General features: G+C 34.2%; 2 protein-coding genes across 3 annotated transcripts; both read right to left on the bottom strand.

The window, feature by feature from the left end:
- Positions 1 to 32: 32 nt before the first annotated feature.
- LOC109795303 (serine/threonine-protein kinase PEPKR2) lies at positions 33 to 3,937 on the bottom strand. 2 transcript variants are annotated; one of them, XM_020354758.3, is made up of 4 exons: positions 3,782 to 3,937; positions 2,879 to 3,585; positions 1,301 to 1,597; positions 33 to 801 (listed from the first exon to the last, which is right to left on the bottom strand). In XM_020354758.3, the coding sequence occupies exons 2-4, from the start codon at positions 3,564 to 3,566 to the stop codon at positions 446 to 448; spliced, it is 1,341 nt and encodes a 446-aa protein (XP_020210347.1). In that variant the 5' UTR covers positions 3,567 to 3,585; positions 3,782 to 3,937; the 3' UTR covers positions 33 to 445. The 2 variants fall into 2 exon arrangements, with proteins under 2 accessions (XP_020210347.1, XP_020210348.1); XM_020354759.3 differs by having other exon boundaries at positions 3,673 to 3,820.
- Positions 3,938 to 19,086: 15,149 nt separating this feature from the next.
- On the bottom strand, positions 19,087 to 19,743 carry LOC145952181 (uncharacterized). The gene is made up of 2 exons (XM_083064405.1): positions 19,558 to 19,743; positions 19,087 to 19,416 (listed from the first exon to the last, which is right to left on the bottom strand). Exons 1-2 carry the CDS (start codon positions 19,741 to 19,743, stop codon positions 19,087 to 19,089), a joined length of 516 nt encoding a protein of 171 aa, XP_082920531.1.
- Positions 19,744 to 25,749: the final 6,006 nt, after the last annotated feature.

Here is a 25,749-nt window from a genome sequence, read left to right as displayed (position 1 = left end):
TGGTTGTTTCAACGGTTTAAAATTTAACGAAATACAAGTTAAATGGTAGGGTCTGATTAAAATGTTCCAAAAGAAAATAATTTGAGTTTTCACTAATTAGTGAAATCATAACATATTCTATCATTATATAAACCCCTTCCCCGGCATAGGCATAAACATGCAGCCACACTAAAACATTATATTTACATGTTCTGTACAACCATGTTTTCCCAGCTAATTTATTAATATAGATTATATGGACAAAGGAACAAAAAAAAAAAAAATACTGTAATCAGATATCAGACTAAAAAGAAACTTGGAGAGAAAACCCAGGTCCACTAATTTAGGACGTTAGCCAGTAACCCCTTTTGCCAACTGTAGAATGTGTTGGGCTAAGTTTATTATAAAACCCAGCTAAAGCAGTCGATATTGTGGTGTATGCTGCCGGTGTCAACCTGTCAGTAGGTCAGAATGCTTTACAGAGGCTAGTCTTCATGTTAGATGAACCCTGCTGATCAATTGGAGCAGTGGGAGACCACAACTTGGTCCTCTTTGGTTCCGATATGGTCACACGTGAAACTGCAGTGGCAAGTGCATCAATCCACCCACAGTCATCACGATATTCTGAATTGCAACTCTCAGAGGATGAGAACGAGCTTGAACCTTCATTAAGGGAGCCGTCGCCTTTCTTGTTTCCTCCTGACCCAGATTCAGGTGATGCAACCAACTTGTGGCAAGCGGCTGCATTTTGGAATTTCAATTTTGATTTAACAGGCACCATCTTCAACGTGCGCTCAGTGTAGAACAATATCCATGGATGCCCTGAAATTGAGCCATCGAGTGTTAATTTAACATGCACACAACATGTGGCGAAAAGACTAAACCAATCAAACAGTACTTGAAAATGCTGCTTTTACTTATTGTTAAAAGTAAAAAACATTTGTCGACAATAGACCTTATCCACATATAAAAGCAACATGTAATAAAAACTGAAAAAATAAGTGAGAATTAGCTGCTTCTCACTGTTATCCCTACCAAGAAAATAAACAAAACACACCCACCCACACAAACAGTACAAAATAGTATAACCAGGTAAACCACCACTCAAGGGACCAGCAAAACTTGTTAAAACAAGGCAGCCAATCTCCATACTGAGAATCCACGGGAGAAACAAAGATGAGTTTCAACAAAACTTGGAAATAATATCTATGATAATTATCTTAAGATTAAAATAACAAAAATCAGATTGCAGACAACGAATCTTTGGTGAGTTCAGAGGAAAAAAATATAGAGCAGGGAAGACATTGTAACATAAACTTACCAAGTACTTCATCAGCAGTTATCCTTGCCGAAACATCCCTTGTCAGCATTCTCCCAAGAAGATCTCTTGCAGGTTTAGATATTGATTCCCATACCCCTGTTTGGAAATCTAATTTGACATTCTTAATTTCCTCAAAAACTGCTTCCGGAGAATCTCCTTTAAATGGAAGACCACCAACCAACAAAGCATGCAGGAGCACCCCAGAACTCCATATATCCACCTTCTCAGAATATCCACCCGACAACACTTCTGGTGCAACATATGCAGGGCTCCCAGCCACACCTGTCAAATTCTGACCTGCAATGCAAAATTTTAAACAATGAGGCAAGGTATCAACAACATTATTGTGTGTTTGTACACACATCCACTATGCACTTACAAGTTACAAATCACATCTTTGTTCAATAATGTATAAGCTACAAACTGTGGCTTGTGTTGCAATGTGTGTCAAATGCAAGAAGACACAAAACCATAATGCTAATAATTAACTTGTACACAAGAATACAAACAATAACAACAATAATAAGCCAATTACTTATTAATCTTTTCAAATACTTAAAAATTAAACTCAACTAAAATGACCATAGAATAGGAATGTTGTATAAGCATGTTCTCAAGGACTTTCCAACACATTTACTTCAAGATTTAACAAAATAATCTTAATAGTAAACTATGACTGAAACAAAGTTCAATTACAACCAAAAGTTAATTGACTCTTAGAACTAATAATAACAGTAAAACACACACAGCCAACATCTGTTTCAGTTAAAAGCTCATTAAAACAAAATTTCTTCATACTTTCTCCCCATATGCAGAAACACTAGCTTACCTGCCTAGACCATTTTCCACTAGGACTTGGCAAGTGTTTGAAAGTGCTTATCCAGAACTTCCTTATGATTATTAATTCCTTTGAATTTTATTTCAACAAGTGTCACCAATTAAACACAAGGTTTTAAATTGCAGTCACAATCATAGTTGTTGTTTTATCACAATCCTTGATATTGCAGAAAACTGCAAACAAATGCAGCTCTTGCTTCTGCAATTGAAGTGTTAGACAACCCAAAAACCTTGACATGCTAGTCACATTTGAAATTGCGAACTCTTTTTTAAAACTTGCATGGAAGATCCCATATCACCTAGTGAGACAACTAAAATAGTTTATGTAAGTGAGAAGCAACCTGCAACCAAAATAGTGTCATGCCAAAGTTTTAAATCTGGAATATTGGCCACAACATCAAGTTTTTTTTAGGTTTTTTGCCACCACAATTGCAGTGGCATTTGTTTGCAATTTCCAGCAATGTCAGGGATCGCAACAATGAAACCACCTGCAGTCACATTTGTCCACATGTCAAGGATCACAACAAAACCACACCACAATTGCGCCTGCAATTGTCATCTATTTCTCCCAATGTCAATGATCAAGCGCGCCAGAACCACAACCGCAATTTAAAACCAATCACGCCAGAGCTACAACCACAATTCAAAACCTTTGGTCCAACCCCGAATTCTAAGACTTCAATTAAACCTAGTTAGAGCAAAAGGATCATAACAAGGTTTCACTTTCACACATCAACTTACCCTCAGAAATCCTGATGGCAAGACCAAAATCCGCGAGCTTGAGTTTCCCGTAGCCGGTGATCAGAATATTCTCCGGCTTAATATCCCTATGCACCACCCCCATATCATGGCAATACTTAACCACCAGCATCACCTCCTTGAGTATCCCAGCAGCCAAGTGTTCCGAACAAGGACCCTCTCTCATCTTATCAACCAATCTCCCCCCGGAACACAACTCCATCACAAGGTGCCAGCTCTCCGCATCCTCGTACACCGCCTCGAGTGTCACCACCCCAGGGTGCCCCGACACGTGCTGCATTATCTCCACCTCCCGGTGCACCGTCTCCTCCCCCTTCCTCAGCGTTTTGCACGCGTACTCCACGCCCCCCGCACGTGCGCGACACACCGCCACCGACCCGAACTTCCCCCTCCCGAGCGTGCCGCCGCCGGTCACGTAATAGTCCTCGATCCTCCCGCTCTTCCCCATCTGCGTGGCGTTCTCAATGCACCCTATCTTCCGCTTCAGCCCCCTCGACGGCGTCAGAAGTAACGGCGCGCCGCGAGGCGGAACCGTGGCCACGCCGTCTTCCCTGCACCGTTTGTTGAAACGAGAACAACGCTCCAGCGAGTAATGCGACTGCGAAATCTCCGGCATGATCGACCGCGAGACCTCGCTTTCTTTTCGTTTCTTCTTCATCGCATTCACCATTCACCGCCACTGCACGAATCTGTAAAATACAGTGTCAGAAAAAAAAAAAAAAAAGAGAACAAAAGAATATCATCCGATTCGAAGGAATTGGAATGGGAGGTGTTACTGTTATTAAAGTTATTATTAAAACGCGGATTTACGCCGGAACCCTAGAAATCAGGGATCGGAGATTGGGGAAAATATGCGTGAAGGAGTGAGGGAGTGTGTGTGTTTACCGTACGACACGCGAGAAAAGAGAAAGACGGTGTTTGATTTTGTTGTTCTCATAGAGTCACACTCACACTCTTTTTATGCTTCGGAGACGGGGTTTCGTTTATTATATACGATATTCACCGTTCTGGTGTGTGCTTCACTATGATAAGGTTACAGTGGAGCCCCCATTTGGGCGTTGATGATTTTGGCGGCACGAGTCAACGCATGGATTTGGGAGCGGAATTCCGCGTTTACGTGACGTGGCGTTTTACTTTTTTGTTTAGTTTATTTGTTCGTTGAACCGATGATAACGATTGTCGACACGTGGTTTTACGGATGGGACCACGTACCTCCCCAACTCGACTTAGAGATGACAAACAGTATGATAATTTTTTAAGTTGAATTATAATGAATATTCTACTGGAGAGCTCTCGGAGTTGAGTGGTTGTCGGTCTCGTCTATAGAAGTAGTGTTCAAATTAATCGAGATGTTGTCAGTTATGAGATAATAAAAATTCTTAAATTTTTTAATTTGATTAGATAGTTAACGATAATATTTTTTTTTTTATATCATGGTATATAATTTTACATAATATATTTAAATATTTTGAATACTTACTAATTTTGACATTGAAATTCTTTTTTAGATACAATCAACATTTGATACGTGACGATTAAAAATCAAGAAGTTGAGAACTAGGAATCTTCAATAAAAGACTTCTTGTCTTTACTTTTTGACAAGTACATTTGACATCCAATATGAGTCTATAGAAAACTTTTTCTTATGGATTCTAAATTGATAAACAATGGTTAGGATAAGCGGATCATCAAGCAAAAATTACAAAATGCCAAGCAACACCAAGTGTTGTTAGAGTTGCAACAAAAACTATAGTAAGGGAAAGCATAGAGTGAACAATAGCAGAAGCAACATGAGGAAGAAATGACTATCTTCGAAAATAGAATGCCGAGCTGTGACAATTGATTTAGTAATCGCAGTCAACTACAAAAATACTTGATTCCAATCCAACATGGGAGCTAAATTCTTTAAACTCTTCAAGGGATTCCATCTTTCCTTCTAGAATGTCGTCAACTCAGATTCCATGATCCAGAGGGATTTGGCGGCAAATTGGAGCATCTGCACCTTTACCTTGACAAGCTAGAACCTTAACACTTCCCTTTGCTGCTACATTGGATGAATTTCGAAAGCATCCATTTAGTGATGATATCATGGGAGTACCATTTCCAAAAGGATGGAAGGACCTAGGGTTGGACAAGTATTATAAAACCTTTGATCCTGATGATCATGTTAACCAAGCTAAATGTTTCTCAAGTTAGCATGCTTACTAATGTTAATGCCATCATGTGTTGACTATTCTCTACTTCTTTCGAGGGGGTGGCATTGAGGTGGTTTACTCGCCACCCACCCCATTCAATTAGTTTTTTCTCAACATTTGTTGCCCACTTCAAACCCAATTTAGCATTAGTCAACCCCATGTTATGACCTTGATTGCCTTATCAGCATCAAGCAAGGTAATGATGAGTCAATTAGAGCCTTCATGGATAGATTTGGAAAAGTGGAATTTGAAATTCCTAACCAGGCCAAGAAAGTCGCTCTTCATCAAATGTTAACAACCTTGAAGTTAGGCCCTTTCCTTAATAGTCTGTACAAGAAGTTGACTTCATTTATGGAACAACTTCGTAGGAGGGTCGTAAAGTATACAAAGATGGAGGAACTTGCCAACTTCCAAGAGCATTCCGGCAAAGAACAAGGCAAGGGTAAGTTAGAATCTCAAGGGGATAGGAGGGACAAAGATAGATCTAGGCTCACAAGAGCACATAAACAACCTCGGTACTCCCAATACACTCTTTTGAATGATAGTCGCTCCCAGATACTCGATGAAGCCTTAAGTAGTGACTTGATTCCACCAGTTAAGTCAATTTCTACCCCTCAAAAGGTCAATCGAAATAAGCATAGTCGATATCACCATAACTTTGGTCATACTACTAAAGAGTGTACAACCTTAAAAGATAAGATTGAAAAGTCAATTCAAGTCAGACACCTACACAAGTTTGTCCAAAAAGTTGATTCCCAATCTCGAGACCAAGATCAAAGGTATGAATGTCATGAAAGGCGACGTGAAAGAACAGATAGAACTTGGATGAGTCCCGAGCAAGCTCCTTGACAAGAGGATTGTCTGTGTTCTTGATAAGTGTCTAATTAGTTTGATTTAATACTCACTTGAGACACTTATCTAGCACATTTTGTGTACATATTGATATTATTTTGATCTATATATACTTAGAATCAAAGAGGTGCTTTTGATTAATGTTAGTACAGGGAATAGGAAGCCTTTGATCCAATTTGGTGTTATTTTGTAGGTTTTGAAATCTGGAGGCAAACGGCTGAGCGCCTTGAAACGGCTGAGCGCCTTCAAGCCAGAGAGCTCAACAAATGCAGCAAAAGAGAGGCGCTCAGCCACTATAAGGCGCTGAGCGGATTTGGCCCTGGAAGAAGGAGTGCTCTCTACCTCCTAGGCGCTGAGCGGATATGAAGCGCCCAGCCCCTTGTGCTTGCTTAACAATGAAGAATCTCTCAGGCGCTCAGCGGATTTGAATGGCTCAGCCATTCAGATTACTTCATGGTGAAGAATTCTTCAAACCGCTCAGCCGTTTCAAGGCGCTGAGCGGATTCTTCTCTTTCCTGCCTACTCTGTTTTAATTCTAGCAATTATAAAAGGGCAGGGGAGAGAGAAAAGGGAAAAAGAGAGACGAAAACAACGAGAAAAACAAGAGCTGGGAGCACAGGAGGAAGAAAGAACAGAGTGGGAACGAAGATTTGGAGGCTGGATCACTTGGGAACGAGGATCAACTCCTTTTCTTCATCTCTTCCTTTGTAATTTCTTCTTCCACTCCTTTGATCTTGTAAATGGCCATGAGGGTCTAAATCTTTGAGGATTGGTCTAGATGTAACTACTAACTCTTCTTCTTCTTAAATATATATATGCATTTCATTTTCATTACTTGTGTTTGATTCTTCTCTTAATGCTTATATCGGCTTGATCACCCGTTGTATGATTTTTGGTTTTTGAATCCGGTTGGAAAACGTTTTTGAAAACCCGAACTGAATCTTGCACCTAAACATCTCTTGCTCTAGGAATAGACTTGATTTGTTTAGTCACCTTGTTCAAGTCATTGCTCTTAATGCAAAGTGTTAATCATAAAACATAGAGGAATCATGTTTTAGATTAATTACTTTAGGATTCAATTTTGAGGGATCTTGTTGAATTACTAAATGAACGTGGAAGTCATAAAGATGAAATCATATTTATTTTAAGGAAATTTAGGAGTTAGCAAGTGCTCTAGGGTCCAATCCTTGTTTCATATAATTGTTCTTATAACTTTTACATTACCGTTTTAATTTTGCCTCACATTAGCTCACTTCCAATCATATCAACATCTCTATATTAATCATTAGAGTAAGAATTACTAAATTCTCAAATCCTTGAGGACGATACTTAAATACTACATCGAAACTTGGTCCGCTTGCCAAGTGGAGAGATTGCGAAAATCTTCATCAGTTCTCAACTACATGGGGTGATCCACACCATTGTTGGCGAATTTGTTGGTGGAGGGTCGACTAGCTCAATTAGGAAATAACATCTTCATTTGGTTAAAATGAGGAATGTAGTTGCACGACAACCTTCTTGAAAAATGTTGTTGATCACTTTCATCAATGAGGACTTCAAGGGTTTGAATCTTTGTCAAGACGATCCTATAGTGATCACTATGGAGATGGAAAACTTCACAATGATGAAGACATTGGTAGACCAAGGTAGCTTTGCTGATATCTTATACATGTCCATCTTTCGACAGTTCCAAATTCCCAAGTCAAGCATTAAGTCCTATAATTACTAGCTCATTGGTTTCTTGGGGGAGTGAGTTGATACCAAGGGATATGTAGACTTTTTAACTACCTTTGATGACAATGAGAAGAGGAGAAGGATGATCAATATACCTATATATTGGTTATTGGGAAAATAATTCAAATTTTCAAATTTAAATCTCTGAGATATTATTTAGATTTTAAAAGATATTGATTCTTTTAGGATATTGTTTAGAATTGAAATATATTGTATTTATTTTAGAGATTTGTTTCCTCTTTCAAGATTATGATGCAAGGTTAATAAATAGAGACTCTTGAGATGAAAAGAATTATCCAAATTGTAGAGAGTCACCACCTTAAATGAGAGAGGAGATTATATGAAGGAGAGTTTCCAAGTTTTACCAGAAAACTTGTGAAGGAGGATTTTCAAGTTTAGCCAGAATTTTGTAAGGGGGAAGGTTTTAAGTTTCACCTATAAAACTTGTGAGGAAGAGATTTTTAAGTTTCACCCACAAAACTTGAAGGGATGATTTTCAAGATATATGTAATACATCTTGAGATAGATAATGAACATCTTGGTGAACATAGGCATGAGAGACTAAACTAAATTAAATAAATTTGTGTAATTTTTTTTATTTCTTTGTTGCTCGTCTAATTCTTAACTTACTACCCTCCCATAGAAATGAGAGCCACAATTAAGTCCTTGTGTTAACTTCCTATTGGAGTAGTGATCATGTTTAGGTCTAGGATTTGATAGAAAAATGAAAATTCCCGTTCAAGCAATGCTTCCCCTTAAATTGCTTCAACAATTTATTGATATTTTCCATAACTAAGAATGCATTCATTTTATGAATTTTTTTTTACATAAAGCTTGATATTATGAATATATTGAAAGCATGTTTTCATATAATTCAAAGACATTTGAACTTTTTGTATTAGTAATTAATTTATGTAAAAGTTTGCAAATGAGGTAAGTTATTGATTAATATTAACCAATATATATATATATATATATATATATATAATTATTAAGAGACAATTATTAAAAAAAATGTTGTTGATTTATTGATAGAAAATTACCCATGGATAAGAAACCACACATAACTAAAATATACCAATAGAGATATTTCTGAGTAACAATTAAGTAACATTATTGACAAAATTTTTGTTAACAAATTAATCAGAAAAGCTTGACACCTTTTAGCAGGAGTCTTTCTAAATACAAATAACCTATGAATATTTCTATAGATAATGGTTTCCATCTATAACTTACCAAATTCATTAGTAATATCAAAAGGAATAGAAAAAACTAAAAGAAATATTTTTACATTAAGGGATGGCAAAACGATGATGCCCAATTCGTTTAGGTTCTGACTCACAAAAAATAGGTTAGATTAGACTAGTTTATCAAACAAAAATGGATTGGACACCTGGACTCACTTTACCTAAGAGTAGGTTAGTAGTTCGACTCGTTAGACCACCAAAAAAAATAAAAAGAGAAAAAAAAGTTTGCATACTTATTTTGAATTATTCTTCTAACGTATTTTTTCTTAATATCTAAAGAAATTACATAAATTAGTATACTTAGATAATAAAAAAAATCTCAAATTACAATTGACTCGACTTAATTTACTGCACAAAAAATTTCAAATTTGTTGTATAACAAAATAGATATGTTATTATAATAATATTTATAACTCTAGTAATAAATTTACTACACAACAAATATTAAATTATATATAATAAAATAAATCAAATGTACAACAAATTTATTGTTCAACAAATCGAAGTTTATACACAAATACATTTGAAACGACTTAAATTTACATTAAAAATAAAATAAACAAAAAAAGTGTATTCTGACTAGTTAGGTAGAATGAACCAAACGAGTTAACAAGTCAGAATACACTTTTTTTGTTGGTCCACATATTTTTATATAAGCGATTAAATTTCTTTGATTTGAGCCTTACCTAAGCAATCAAACTATATAATGGTGTTTTGCTATTATGATTTGAGCATTTCCATGGATGGGAAGGTAGGATTGGTACTGCTGTGTGGTATGGATTTCGTTTTAGTATAAAGAAATAAACAAACATTTCTTTATGTAAATTGAAGAAACATTTTTACTTTATTCTTATATGTAACTATTGTGTATAAACATTTGATTCATTTTTGATCCACCATTACGTTCGTATGATATAGTCCACTTAAATCTCTCTCTTTTTAATACAAGATGCAACTTTATCCATCTAAAAAGATAATTTTCTATATTTGATTAATATTTAAGGATAAGTCCTAAAATAATTTTCTATATTTGATTAATATTTAAGGATAAGTCCTATACATTAAATTTGACAAAATTTTGATAATAATTTGCATTAGTTTCTAAGTACACAAATTAAAAGTGATGATATTACCGAGATCAAATCCATCACAATCAACTATACCAAAGAACAACAACAAATGCAGTAAATTAAAATCTTATCAAGTTTAAAATAAGACTTAATTTCTACACACATAAACACACACATATATATGTGTGGTGTGTGTATATTAATCAATTATAAATATTATATTTTCTTAAATTGTCCAAATAGACAATTAAAGTTTCAATATAATGATTATACATTAATTGTGTAAGCATTATATTCAATCTTAAGCAAAAAATTAATATTCACTCACATTTGATCAATCCTAATAATTATAATATTATTAAACAAACACATGTATATATTCCAACAATTAAACATGTAATAAATGTACTTATACATTAATATTAACAATGAATATGTCCTCTATTTTTTTATTTTATTTTTTTACTAGAAAGATTAATAACATAATTTTTACTTAACTTAAATTTATAATTTAATTCAATTATTTAATTTATATCTTAATTGACTAGAGTTATATTTTACATTGTCTAAGTTTATTACTAATAAAAAAAATCTAAGTTAACATTTAATATTAGGTTTGATTGCGTTTTTATCCTCTAGCATTATAATTGTGCAATTTTAATTTTTAAAGTTTTAATTAAGCAATTTTAATCCTTCAAGTATCGTAACTGTTGTAATTGTATAATTTTAGTATCTCAAGTATTGGAATTATGCAATTTTTAACCTATTAAAATTATATATTTTATAATTTTCATTCATGTAAAAGTTACTAATATATGTAATTTAAATAGGTAAAAATTTGTATAACTCTAATACTTTAGAAATTAAAATTACACAATTGCAAAATTTGAAAGATTAAAATTACCTAATTAAAAATTGAGGGATCAAAATTGAACAATTGTGATACTTAATGGACTAAAGTCACACAACCAGTATACTCGGGAGACCAAAAACATAATTAAACTTTAATGTTATACAAAGGTACCTATTTGAGTATCTAAAATTTTTACTAGTATAAAATTATGACAAATATTTCTGTTATAATATTAAATAACTCCATAATTTATTTTGAATTTCCTTAACTAGATTATGCATACCTAATTTATTTTTGGGTTTACATTTTTTAAATTGTAATCTACTTAAAAATTCAAGTTATGTTATGAGTTTATTTAAACAGTCACTGGTTAAAACCTTTTATATTGTCAAGTTCACAAACTTGACAAGTAACATTTACGAGACAAATTATCTCTAAAATAACTACCCTAGGAGCCCCCAATCAACCCTAATAGATAGCATATGAGCTATTTTGAAGACCTAAAATCAGTCCAACCCTCCCAATGAGTCCCAATATAGCCAACTTATCCAACCCAAAAAAATACCTATCCAACCCTAATCAACCTATAAACCAACACCAATAATCACCAAATTTGAGTAGCCCAAAATCAAACCCTATAACACAAAATTAGAACACATAGTTACAACCTCAAAACAACCCCAAAAAAGCAAGTAAACTAAGCACCAACCAATTCGCACAAATAGTCGAACACCTTATATACGAAAATAAAAAATCACAAACCACAACAATGTGAAACCATATCAACCCACAAAAATAAAATGAAGAGAAACATAGCCATATAAACCAAAATCCACAACCATAACAATTTCAAGAAATCAAAACAAGAGAGAAGGGAAAAATAAAGAAGAATGAGGGAGCTTCGTGCCTAAAAGTATGAAAATTTGGCCAAACAAATGAAGAACACCTTGTTGGAGTTCATCACATGGCGACGGAGTAATATTAACACTTGGGCGAAGCAGAAGAGGAAGAAGATGCACAACGTGAGAAAAAAGATGCAGAACCTGAGGAAGAACAAGGAAAGTGTGAATTCACACCCAAGGGCCTTAACTAAAAGACTTTTATTGTAGGCATTGTTTCACTTGACATTGATAACTCTTTTTATGTTAATTGAACCAACAAATTTAGCACCTAACATAGAAAGCTTAAGATTGACTATAATTATTGATCCTAATGAGTGTTGACTCACCGGATATACAAAGACCTTTTTATGTTGGATGAGTCAATAATCAGAAAGTTTTTCTATTATTTATAATTGTATCGATCCGTCACTTTTTATATTGTATGGTTTACACTTGTTATTAAATCCTCATCATAAAAAGTATTTTTTACACTAATGAAATGAAAATTTTAGAGAAAAAAATCTAAAAATGTTTCTTATTAAAAAATTCTTAAAATTACTTTTAAAAAATAATTATTATAATTTATAGGTTTAAGTATATTTTTAGTCTAAGTTTTGATTTTAATTTCTATAAAAAAAAAATTCTTTGTTTTTCACTCTCTAAAATTTGATTTATAAATTATTATCATAATAAAAAATATATTTTATATAATTATCTATCTATTCAAATTTTAAATATAATTTATATATTCAAATATAATATTTATTTATATATATAATTTATTTTAAATTTTAATTATATATAATAAAAAATTTAACTTATATATTCTACTGACTAAAATACTAATTATATAAAAAAGGAATGTGTGAGACCCCACCTTTCTTTTCCCATTTTCACCCTCACCCACTAATTCACTCTAACTCTCATTTCTCTTTTCCCACTCACGTCTCACTCTCAAATTTTTCACTCTTCTCCCTTGGATCTTCCTTTTGGCTACTACAAGGTGGTGGAGCTGAGTGAATTGGGCTGCTAGCTGGTGTTGGATTTCTCCCTTCTTCTTTCTCGTTCGTTCAACACTAGTACAAAAATTAGTTTTAAGATCAGAGTTTTAAGATCGGTTATTAGAGAAACCGATCTTAAAAGTAATACGATGGCAATTTTGTAAATAAGATTACAATTTTTAAGATCGGTCACATTTTAACCGATCTTAAAAGTGTCACGGTGGCATTTTGGTAAATAAAGTTACAACTTTTAAGATCGGTTCCATTTTAGCCGATCTTAAAAATACTTTTAAGATCAGCTAAAATATAACCGATCTTAAAAGTTGTAATCTTATTTACAAAAAGTACCACTATGGCATTTTTTGTAAATAAAGTTACAATTTTTAAGATCGGTTCCATTTTAGCCGATCTTAAAAGTACTTTTAAGATCGGCTAAAATATAACCGATCTTAAAAGTTGTAATCTTATTTACAAAAAATACCATTATGGCATTTTTGTAAATAAAGTTACAATTTTTAAGATCGATTTTCATTTTAGCTGATCTTAAAAGTACTTTTAAGATCGGCTAAAATATAACCAATCTTAAAATTATAATCTTATTTACAACTTTTAATATCGGTTCCATTTTAGCCGATCTTAAAAGTACTTTATTTTTCTAAAGATTTAAAAAGATAACGATTTTCCTCAAACAACAATTTTTTTTTTTAATGCAGAATAGGTAGCAACACATTCTTTTATCATATTTCTTTATTATAAGAAATTAATACTTAATTAACGCTTCAATACTAATAAAAATAATTAAATTAGCATATATTATAAAAATTGATAAAATTAATTGTGTTTTTAGTCATTCAAATTTGGAGTATATATTTTTCAGGTCTTCCAAGTCTTCTAAATATCAAAAATTATTATTTTATTCTCTCAAATTTAAAATTTATCTTTTAATTTTTGTAATTTTAAAAATATTATTTAAATTATTATTATCTAATTGATAATGAAAAATTAAAAGAGATTAAAATAATATTTTTATATTTAAAAAAATTATATTTTAAATTTGAAAGATCAAAATAATATTTTTTTTTGAAATTATAGATATTAAAAATATAAATTTAAAATTTAAGAGATAAAAAATATATGAAGGTATTAAAAATATATTTAAACTATATTATTACAAATAATTTAACATTTATTTTCTTTATTTAGATATTAAAGTTTATGCCCAACTTAAATATGGAATTGTGATTCAAAAATATTCCAGCCTTAATCTCTATATTAGGTTTTTAGTAGAATGGGGACTGACTAAAATATAAAGCTGTGAACTAAAATTTCTAAAAAAAAGTGATGAATAATGTTTTGTCTCTCCTTGAAATTCTCGGCGGTGGTCATGTGATAGGACGTGGGGCTGCATTTCACACACTCGTTTATGCTGCATTTCCGTAAGTTCACTTTCTCCCGCTTTATGCTGCATTTTCGTAAGTTCACTTTCTCCCGCTTTATGCTGCATTTCACACACTCGTTTATATGCCCACCACTCGTTTGTGTTATTGCTTCTACCACTCTACTTTCGTTTCTGAATAATTAAATCGTGAATTTCTCTTTGTCGCTGCTGAAACGGAACAGGCCTGATTTTAAATCGTGAATCCCCTCCTTGTTGCTGCTGAAACGGAACCGACCTGATTTTTAATTCTTCTTCCTGATTTTCAACTTTCGCTTTTAAATAATGCCAATGTGATTTTTTCTTGGAAGTTCGTGTTCTGGTGTTTTCAACCGGACATCACATTGTTCTCAAAGCACGATTTACTGCAAATTTATTTTTCAAATAAAGTTTTTCAAATATGCCCTAAAAGACAAGACAATATTTTACCGATTTTAATTTGTGAACTAGGAATTATTATGAGTTATGTAATAAATTTTATATTGTTTGAGTATCAGTATTTAATATTTTAATTAAAAATAGCTTTCTGTTTTGTTTTATTTATGTGATTCAATTGTTGTGGGTGCTGGACCAGGAAACTTAGAAGTTACTCTGTCTCATTATATTATATGTTATCTTTGTCATATGAGTGTGTTTGCGTTTGCTGTAATATTAGTGTGATTTCTGCTCCTGTTGCATTCAACCTTATATTGTCATAAAATAAGGTATGTTTAGAGTGTTGAGGTATTCAACTTTGTTCCATTGAGCTATGTTTGTAAAAGCCACAATCACGTATGGAACCTGTATCTTTCATGGTCCAAGACATGGTTGAAATACATCTCTAAATAGTAGTATTCAATAATTATGGGCTCTAGTCAATCGTTTTTTCTTTTTATTTTATCCCATGCATTCATCTTTATTATACTTTATCTTTTTTTTAAGTGTTAAAGCGAAATTCACATACATCAATAATTTTATGATTTTATGATATGTCCTGTATACCTCAATTAAGGAATCTTATGATTTGTTCCCTCTGAAGCTTCTAGCACCCATGTGTACGGTTTAAAACATGCATTTGTCCTACTAAAAGCAACACATACTCGTGAACATGCATTCAAATTTATAGTACATAACTGCATGCACTAAGTGGAGGACATTTTATGCCTCCTTGAGTTGTAAATTATATGAAAAGGGTAACTATGTATATTGCAGCTGTCATAACCGGGATCACGACGGGATAACGCTAACATTTTTATATTCAATGGAGCCGCCACCAATATTTTATTTCAAGGGAAAAACATTGGAAAACCCTTTAAAAGATAATCTTTAAAATTAAAGTTGGGTTCGGGAGTCGATTACGTGTAGGGAAAGTATTAGCACCCTACAACGCCCGTAAAAACAGTACCTTTAATTAATTGCGCAAAATTATATAAATTTATAAACATTTATTTTATTCCTCGAAAATGTGTATACATACATATATCTTTTTTTTAATATGAGAGATGTTTCTTTTGTATTTTTTTTATTTAAAAAAAATCATGAGGATTTAGGTTAGCAAATGGCTAATCAATAAACCCTTCCAATAACATGAAAGATAGAATTGTTATTCGATCCATGTTATTGACTTTTATTTGTTGATACTAAAATATGTTTAAAGTGTAGGACAATGAATAAGTATTATATTAACTTTTATGATTTACATGATATTAAAGGGTAGAAGTTCTACTCAATTAATATCATTAACCATAAAAATAAATGTACATAAGAAAAATTATGTTTATATTTTTATTTAAAGAAATAGATTTTGCACAAGGATCCAAGTTAGCAAATGGCTAATCAATAAATCCCTCCAATAACGATAAAAATAGAAATGTTATTTAATTAACGTTATTGGTTGCAACAGATCTTTACTCTTTAGAAAGAAATTTCATATATGAGAGTTTAAGCTAGCAAATGACTAGTCATTAAACCCCAGGACCTAATAATGTTAAAGATAAAAATGTTATTCAATTAACATTATTATTGCTCGTATATTAAATATTTTTTTTAAATAATAATCTTAAAGGCAACAAATCGTATTCACTATATACAAACAATAAGCAAAAATAAATAAACAAACAAACAAAAATAAAATAATAATAATAATAATAAATAAATAAATAAAAGAAAAATTAAGAGAAGAAACGATACCAAATGAGTTGAATCTTTGAATATGATAATTACTTTTTGGCTACCTTTCACACTACAGAGGTGTCTCACAGATTTTAAGAAATACAAAAGAGAGGGGGAAGAGAGAGAAAAAAATTTCGAGCTCTAAAGAGTACTGGACGAAATTTTTCAGCTCCTGGAGAAATGAGCCCCAGCTGTCTATTTATAGACTTCGGGAAGGGGTCCAGAACGGCCCGTTCCAAAATCGGAACGGCCGTTCTGGACAAGGCCGTTGTGTGAAAAATTCGTATACTGGAACGGCCCGTTCTGATTTCAGAACGGGCCGTTCCAGCATTGAGAATAACACCCAATTTTTTAGACCGGAACAGCCATGGAACGGCCCGTTCCAGATGTAGGAACGACCCGTTCCGTTTTAGGAACGGCCGTTCCAATATTGGAACGACCCGTTCCAATTTCGGAACAACCCTTTCCAAATTAGGGTTTTTGGCCTTTTTGGAGCCTTGGAACGGCCCGTTCTGGACCTTGGAACGGCCCGTTCCGATTCTGGAACGGCCCGTTCTGGGCCCAAAAAAAAAATACTTAATTTGTGCTTTTGGGCCCTCTAAAGTCCTGTCTTCTTGTCGGCATGTTTCGGGAGCTCCTTCCCTTCATAGTAGATGTCTATTTCATCACTTTTGTGAGTCCGGATAAAATTGATTATTCACAGTTGCCCCTCTTTATTTATTTCTTATTAAATAATCTAAATAAGGTAATTTAGATCATTTATGATAAGAAAGAAATAAAGATGTGAATTAATTTTATCCAGCTATTGTTGATGAAGTAAGTTCTTGAAAGATTCAATGCTTTTGCTTGAAGCTAGTCAAATGCTAGAATGTTGTGTTGGAATCATGAAGTGCTAGTGCTGGATCATCCGAATGTTAATGTTGAATGCTTGTGCTTGATCAACCGAATGTCAATGTTTGATGGAGTGGTCGAATGCTTGTGCTGGATCGACTGAATGCTTATGCTGAAGTAGTTGAATGCTTGTGCTTTATGAAGTGGTCAACTGCTTGTGCTGCATCGACTGAATGTTGGTGCCAATTCAATCAAATGCTGGTGCTGGATTGATTGAATGTTGATAGACTGAATGCTACTGCTGGAGTGGTCGAATGCTTGTGCTGTATCGACCGATTGTTGGTGCCAATTCAATCAAATGTTGGTGCTGAGTTGATTGAATGTTGATATTGGATCGACCAAATGCTTGTGCTGGATTAGTCGATGGGTCGCGCCAGGTAAATACTGGGCTTATACAAAGAAAATTGTAACTTGTGCCAGGTAAGTACTGGACTTATACAAAAGAAATTGTAACTTGTGCCAGGTAGATACTGGGCTTAATAAGAAAAATATAACTGGTTCTAGGCAGATACTGGGCTTTAAAAGGAAAAATGTAACTGGTGCCAGGCAGATATTGGGCTTTAAAAAGAAAAATGTAACTGGTGTCAGGCAGATACTGGGCTTAAAAAAAGAAAAATATAACAAGTGCCAGGCAGATACTGGGCTTTAAAAGAAAAATGTGATTGGTGCCAGACAGATACTGGGCTTTAAAAAGAAAAATGTAATTGGTGCCAGACAGATACTGGGCTTTAAAAAGAAAAATGCAACTTGTGTCAGGTAGATACTGGGCTTTAAAAGAAAAATGTAATTGGTGCCAGGCAGATACTGGGCTTAAAAAGAAAGTCATATATGAAGTAAGTGCTTAGCCTAAAAACTCTACGTCATAAGTTCTAGGAAGCAAGAGATGCAAATGAAATGTGATGTGATGCAAAAAGCATGTTATGAGACACATCTTTCAAGACTTAAACTTTTGTTTATTTTCGTTTTTATTTTTGCTTTTGCTTTATTTTTCAGAAATTCCTCATCGTGACACACAGTCAAGGATCATGGATGAGTGAGGTCTTTGGATACTTTCGTCTTGAATGATAGTTGGCTACTTCCTGTGGGTTACCCTTAAGCTGTTGTAAACACTTATGAGTTGAAACAACATTATCCTGTTGGTTGCGCTTTGTAACATTTATCAAGAAATTATCAAGCATACTGTGGCTTTTAAAACTCATAAAAATAATTTGTAATGCCTTGAATTTTCCTTTTTTAGATGTAACATGCATTTCCTTTCAGTATATTATCATAAAATGCAAAAAGAATTGGCAACAAAGAGGTAGGATAATCTTATTTAAGAGAGTAAGAATGTGTTTATAAAGGAAGTCATTGTATGACAAGAATGGAAAATAAGTACAATGGTAGCAATAGGAGGTAACTGTTATGTGAGTGACATTTTCCAGATGAACAATGCTAGTACTACACTTCAATAACCTTGATTGCTCGCTAATAAACTTGAGAGGATAATTCAACGTATTTGCCCCAGTTTGTTTTGCTCTACCGTGTCTGGCCCCAATTGATACCTTGAAATTTGGCGTGATGCTTATCTGCTAGATTGCTTTTTCGAGTTTTCAACCTAGCATGTCGCTTTCAATTTGCTTAGATCGCCTTTTCAGGTTTTCAATCTAACCAGCTCTTTTTTTGTGTTTTTTTTTACCCTAATTTTTGCCTAGATCGCCCTTTCGGGTTTTCAATCTAGCGAGCTTCCCCCTTTTTTTGTTGACCCTAATTTTTGCCTAGATTGTTCTTTCAAATTTTCAATCTAGCGGGCCGCTCTAACTTTTGCCTAGATTGCCCTTTCGGGTTTTCAATCTAGCGAACATTTTTTCTTTTGTATAAATGGCCATGAAAAATTGCATTCAACTTTTCTCCTCAATGAGATTTAGTTGATCCAAACGGGTTTGGACCCATTCTGCTTCTTCTAATTTGGCTTCCGTCAATACTCTTAAAGATAGAATTTCAACCTCGATTGGAAGGACTGCTTCCATTCCATAAACTAAGGAAAATGGGGTTGCCCCAGTTGATGATCCTCTTGATATTCTTGTTTGCTGCTCATGTAAAGCAAATGGAAGCATCTCATCCCAATCTTTGTATGTCACTACCATTTTCTGAATGATCTTCTCGATGTTCTTATTTGCTGCTTCAACTACCCCGTTCATCTTTGGGCGGTATGGGGAAGAGTTATGGTGCTGAATTTTGAAGTCAACACATAATTCTGTCATCATCTTGTTGTTCAAGTTGGTTATATTAATAGTGATGATTCTACTTGGCACACCGTAACGAAAAATTAATTCCCTTTTGATGAACTTTACAACCACATTTCAAGTCACATGGGCATATGAAGCGGCTTCAACCCATTTGGTGAAATAGTCAATAGCAACCAGAATGAAGCGATGTCCATTTGACACTTTCGACTCAATAGGGCCAATAAAATCCATTCCCCACATTGAAAATGTCCAAGGTGGTGAGAAAACATTAAGAAAATTTGGTAAAGCATTGATGTTATCAGCATACATCTAGTATTTAGAGAAATCATTTTCCATTTCCTCACAAGTCTGATTAACTGCACAATCAAAATTATCTGATGCAACACTAGCATTATCACTTTCGAGCACATTTTTTCGCATTCTTTAAAGTTAGAAAAAGATTGGTAAAGAGATTAGGGAGAAAGGAAAAGACAAGAGATGAAGGAAGAATGAATGCATTTTATTTAACATTTAAAAGGAAATGCATGAGCCCTTATTTAAAGAAATAAATCTTAAAGCCTTGGGCAGAGCAATAAGATTGACATTACAAGAAAATTACTTAAAATTTGAATTAAAAACCAACAGGCAGCTTGACAATCTCCCAATTGTTAAGTTCCACGTTCAGTGGACAAGCGTGAACCAGACTAGCATGTTCATTCTCGCAAGAGTCTTGCTCAACAATAGCTATTGAGTTTGGAAACTCAAACCCATCACACCAAAAGCTTTCTCACAGATCACTGAGAGGGACCCCATCTACTCTCCTCAATAGAATTAACTGTCAGCCCTCCATGACCTGGTAGAGGGTTATTCCCAATGTTAGGATTGTCCTCTTTAAAGTTTAACCACCCAGCCTTAGTCAAACTTTGTACCTTGGTTTTTAGTGCCCTGCAATTTTCAATGGAGTGACCAATAGCTTCCGCATGATAATCACATTTGACATTAACGTCGTATCCGCTAGGATATGGTGGTTCTATGGGCTTCATCGGGCAACGTACTACTAGTGAATTTTGTAGTAGGAGAGGGAACAAGTCAGTATAGGAGATAGGGATAGGGTTAAACTCAATTGGTTTCCGATCTTGGGTATTTTGTGACCTCACATGGTTAGAATTTTGGTTCCATGGCTGGGTAGATTGAGGTGGTCGTGCGGTAGGTATTGTGGGTGAAGCTTGCAGAGCTTGATGGATAGGTTGTTGAGGATGTGGTGAGACGGTAGTGATATTTGGGTAGACCATGTGAGGGGTATAGAGATAAGGAGGTTGGTTGTTAGGTGACCAAGGGGAGTTGAATGTCACTGCATTTGTATCTCCTTCTTTTTTCTTTCCTGCACCATTTGAAAATTTTCTTAAACCAGCTATTTCAATAGAGTTAACCACAATCTTCCCACTCCTCATGCCATTCTCAATCCTTTCCCCGATGATGACTATATCAGAGAAATTTGATAAAATATTCCCAATCATTTTATCATAGAACGGTGCTTGTAAAGTATCAATGAACAGGGCTACTGCTTCTCTATCAGACAAAGGAGGTTCCACTTGTGCTGCCACTTCTCTCCATCTCTGAGCATATTCCTTAAACGTTTCACCATCTTTTTTAGACATGTTACGTAGTTCAAACCTATCTGGAACCATGTCAAGATTATACTTATATTGTTTAAGGAAAGCATCAGCTAAATCCTTCCAGGAGCGGATATAGGCCCGTTCAAGATGCATATACCAATTTAAAGCTGCCCCAGTTAAAGAATCCTGAAAACAATGAATAAGCAACTTATCATTGCGAGTATACGCTGCCATCTTTCTGCAGTACATGGTCATGTGATTCTTTGGACAACTTGTTCCTTTATATTTATCAAATTCAGGAACTTTGAACTTTGGGGGGAACTCTATGTCTGGAACCAAACAAAGATCGACAGCTTCACCAATATCATAGCTACCTCCTTCCACAACCTTTAGCCTCTCTTCTAGCATTTGTAACTTTTCGCTAGACTGAACATGCTCAATTCCTGAGGTTGGTTGATATCCCCCAGAAGTTTGGTGAGGATTCCCTTGGTTGGTGAAATTAGAATTTTGGGCTTGGTAGGGAACTTGATGTTTGTAAGAGGTGGCATTCATGAGTGGAACCTCATGTTGGGTTGGTGGCATTTGTTTAGGCGGCTGGTTCACCAATGGTTGGTGCTTATCCGGAGGATCCATGATTGTTGGAGGTGTGTAGTTGGGCGGAAGGCCATATTGTGGCCATTGAACCTCTGGAGGGTCAACATGTTGGTCGGGATTGTTAAGATGTAGAGTTAATGGTTGTGCTGGGGCTGGGGTAAAGCCAGGTGGATACGCAGGAGAGGTTGATGATTCTCCTCTAGCTACTGGAGGGGTCCCTTCCATGTTTTTCACTTGTATAGATTGCAACATCTCTATAATTTGGGCCATTTGTTCCTTCAGTTGATTGATATCATTTCTCATTTCTTCGTTGCGTTCCTCCATCTCATCCATGATCTTGGCCTGAGAGCGTGTTCTATAACGATGCCGAGGAAACACTTTGTTTTTTTTGCTTTATTGCTTTCAAAATACAAAGTAAATTTTTATGAGTATAAAAGAAAAAAGAAGACACAAATTATTATTATTATTATTATTATTATTATTATTTATTATTATTATTATTATTATTTATTTATTTTTTTTGAAAATATTGGTTTTGTATTCAAATTAAAGAGTGATTCCCCATATCTTAACGCTAGAGGCAAAATCTCTTAGGTTATACAACGGTTGACACTTATTTCAAGGGAGCATTCACTCCTCAATGGATAAGGTCATCTTACTAGCAATGCAGCAGTACGAACCACATTTTCAAACAAGGATCAATCATTTCAAGATCAAAATGTGATTAACAATCACTCAAGGGAGAATTCTCTCCTCAATAAATGATGTCTAAAACAAGTTATCAAGTCAAATGTGTTATTATTTTAGCAGATCTTACCTACCCTTTGGAGATCATTTTTTTAGCACATTTATCCTAATACTCTTGCTTAACACTGATGCATTGCTCGTATGATTTTGAATTCCCTCCATATTGAATACTATCAATTATTTTAAGGTTTAAAAGAAAAGAAAAAAATGAGATGAAGACTTAATTAAAATGTGACTTACTATGCCCCTAATATGCATGTATGCATGACTTTTTATCATCTATCCTTTATTTATTAAAAAATTTATTTTAGGCAAGAAAAACAACCTAAAAAATTGATATTGGATATAAATTTATGATGCATGAATGTATAACATATTTTTTTTGTTAGTATGAACATATATCAAAAGAGGGATAGAGAGTACTGCGATGTGACCTATTACGGTAAACCTAGGGAAGGAAAATTTCTAAGGTTAACACCCTACTTTGGAAGGTCATTAAGTCCACCTATTAGTGCATGGTTTTGTGGGTGGATCTAAAAACTTCTCAAGAATTATTGGTCCCTAGGTTGCCCTTATCATATAAATAAGGACCTAGCGCATGAACCAATCACAAGTAGGGAACATACCCTCTCAATATGATTAACCCATGCTACTAGTAACAACCTGAGTAGTGACTCAACAACGGTCAAGTGAGCATCAAGCCCCTCAATAACAGTCATCAAGCCACTTTCTCTTCTATGCTCGCACAGGCTCGGGTATAGAGTCCAAAGTGTGTGAGGTACAAGTGTTAGTGGGTGTAGAGATGCAAATAAAATAAATAAAACTATAATTTAAACTTAAATTCAAACAACACATGCGTAGCAAACAAAAATAACAAAACAAATAAATAAATAAAAAATAAAATAAAAGGAAAGGGAAAAAAAATAATATTTATAAATTCATAATTTTGCGCAATTAATTTAATAAGGCCTGACTCTCAAACTTCCCCAGTGGAGTCGCCATCTGTCATAACCGGGATCACGACGGGATAACGCTAACATTTTTATATTCAATGGAGCCGCCACCAATATTTTATTTCAAGGGAAAAACATTGGAAAACCCTTTAAAAGATAATCTTTAAAATTAAAGTTGGGTTCGGGAGTCGATTACGTGTAGGGAAGGTATTAGCACCCTACAACGCCCGTAAAAACAGTACCTTTAATTAATTGCGCAAAATTATATAAATTTATAAACATTTATTTTATTCCTCGAAAATGTGTATACATACATATATCTTTTTTTTTTAATATGAGAGATGTTTCTTTTGTATTTTTTTTATTTAAAAAAAATCATGAGGATTTAGATTAGCAAATGGCTAATCAATAAACCCTTCCAATAACATGAAAGATAGAATTGTTATTCGATCCATGTTATTGACTTTTATTTGTTGATACTAAAATATGTTTAAAGTGTAGGACAATGAATAAGTATTATATTAACTTTTATGATTTACATGATATTAAAGGGTAGAAGTTCTACTCAATTAATATCATTAACCATAAAAATAAATGTACATAAGAAAAATTATGTTTATATTTTTATTTAAAGAAATAGATTTTGCACAAGGATCCAAGTTAGCAAATGGCTAATCAATAAATCCCTCCAATAACGATAAAAATAGAAATGCTATTTAATTAACGTTATTGGTTGCAACAGATCTTTACTCTTTAGAAAGAAATTTCATATATGAGAGTTTAAGCTAGCAAATGACTAGTCATTAAACCCCAGGACCTAATAATGTTAAAGATAAAAATGTTATTCAATTAACATTATTATTGGTCGTATATTAAATATTTTTTTTAAATAATAATCTTAAAGGCAACAAATCGTATTTACTATATACAAACAATAAGCAAAAATAAATAAACAAACAAACAAAAATAAAATAATAATAATAATAAATAAATAAATAAAAGAAAAATTAAGAGAAGAAACGATACCAAATGAGTTGAATATTTGAATATGATGATCAAGAAGGTACTTTTTGGCTACCTTTCACACTACAGAGGTGTCTCACAGATTTTAAGAAATACAAAAGAGAGGGGGAAGAGAGAGAAAAAAATTTCAAGCTCTGAAGAGTACTGGACGAAATTTTTCAGCTCCTGGAGAAATGAGCCCCAGCTGTCTATTTATAGACTTCGGGAAGGGGTCCAGAACGGCCCGTTCCAAAATCGGAACGGCCGTTTTGGACATGGCCGTTCTGTGAAAAATTCGTATACTGGAACGGCCCGTTCTGAAATCAGAACGGCCCGTTCCAGCATTGAGAATAACACCCAATTTTTTAGACCGGAGCAGCCATGGAACGGCCCGTTCCAGATGTAGGAACGGCCCGTTCCGTTTTAGGAACGGCCGTTCCAATATTGGAACGACCCGTTCCAATTTCGGAACAACCCGTTTCAAATTAGGGTTTTTGGCCTTTTTGGAGCCTTGGAACGGCCCGTTCTGGACCTTGGAACGGCCCGTTCCGATTCTGGAACGGCCCGTTCCGGGCCCAAAAAAAAAAATACTTAATTTGTGCTTTTGGGCCCTCTAAAGTCCTGTCTTCTTGTCGGCATGTTTCGGGAGCTCCTTCCCTTCATAGTAGATGTCTATTTCATCACTTTTGTGAGTTCGGATAAAATTGATTATTCACAGTAGGCCGAAAGGCTGAGTTGTTGTAGGCCGAAAGACTGAGTTGTTGTAGGCCGTAAGGCTGAGTTGTTGTAGGCCGTAAGGCTGAGTTGTTGTAGGCCGAAAGACTGAGTTGTTGTAGGAGATCTCCGATGATATGCGTGACGACGCATTGTATGCTTATTGCTGATTATGATGTACAACCGATGAGATGTATGCTGACGAAGGGTTGATAGTTGTAGTTGTTCATATTACTTAAATCTTGCTATATGGTATTCTTTTATACTAGCTTACCCTTTGTTGTTTCCATGTGATTGGACTGCGATGATCATACTATGTATGGGAGCAGAGCAGGGATAGGTGGGTGGCTAGTGGAGAGTCTGCAGCTGGCAGGCGGAGCTGATCCTAGTAGATGTTTTGTTGTTTTCAGCTACTTGGTGTAGTAGCTTGGATGTATTTTTGTACATTTTGAATCTAGTCAGACTTAGACCATGTATATATGTATATTGTTGACACTATATGTATGCACTTGTTCCTTTCTGTCCGGTTTTCAGGTGTACTGTGCAGTGTGTAGTGACCCGCCGGGTCGTTACAGAATGCACCGGTCATGATGAAATAAATAGGGCTAATTAATTATGTTTTTTAGTTTTTAAAATTTAGGTCTATCTTTTTTACTCTTTTAAATTTAAAATTTGTATTTTTAATTTTAAAATATAAAAAATATTATATT

Source organism: Cajanus cajan, chromosome 9, assembly GCF_000230855.2.
Source record: "Cajanus cajan strain Asha chromosome 9, NIPB_CcT2T_4, whole genome shotgun sequence".
Classification (NCBI taxonomy): Eukaryota; Viridiplantae; Streptophyta; class Magnoliopsida; order Fabales; family Fabaceae; genus Cajanus; species Cajanus cajan.
This window is presented reverse-complemented; position numbering and strand designations above follow the sequence as displayed.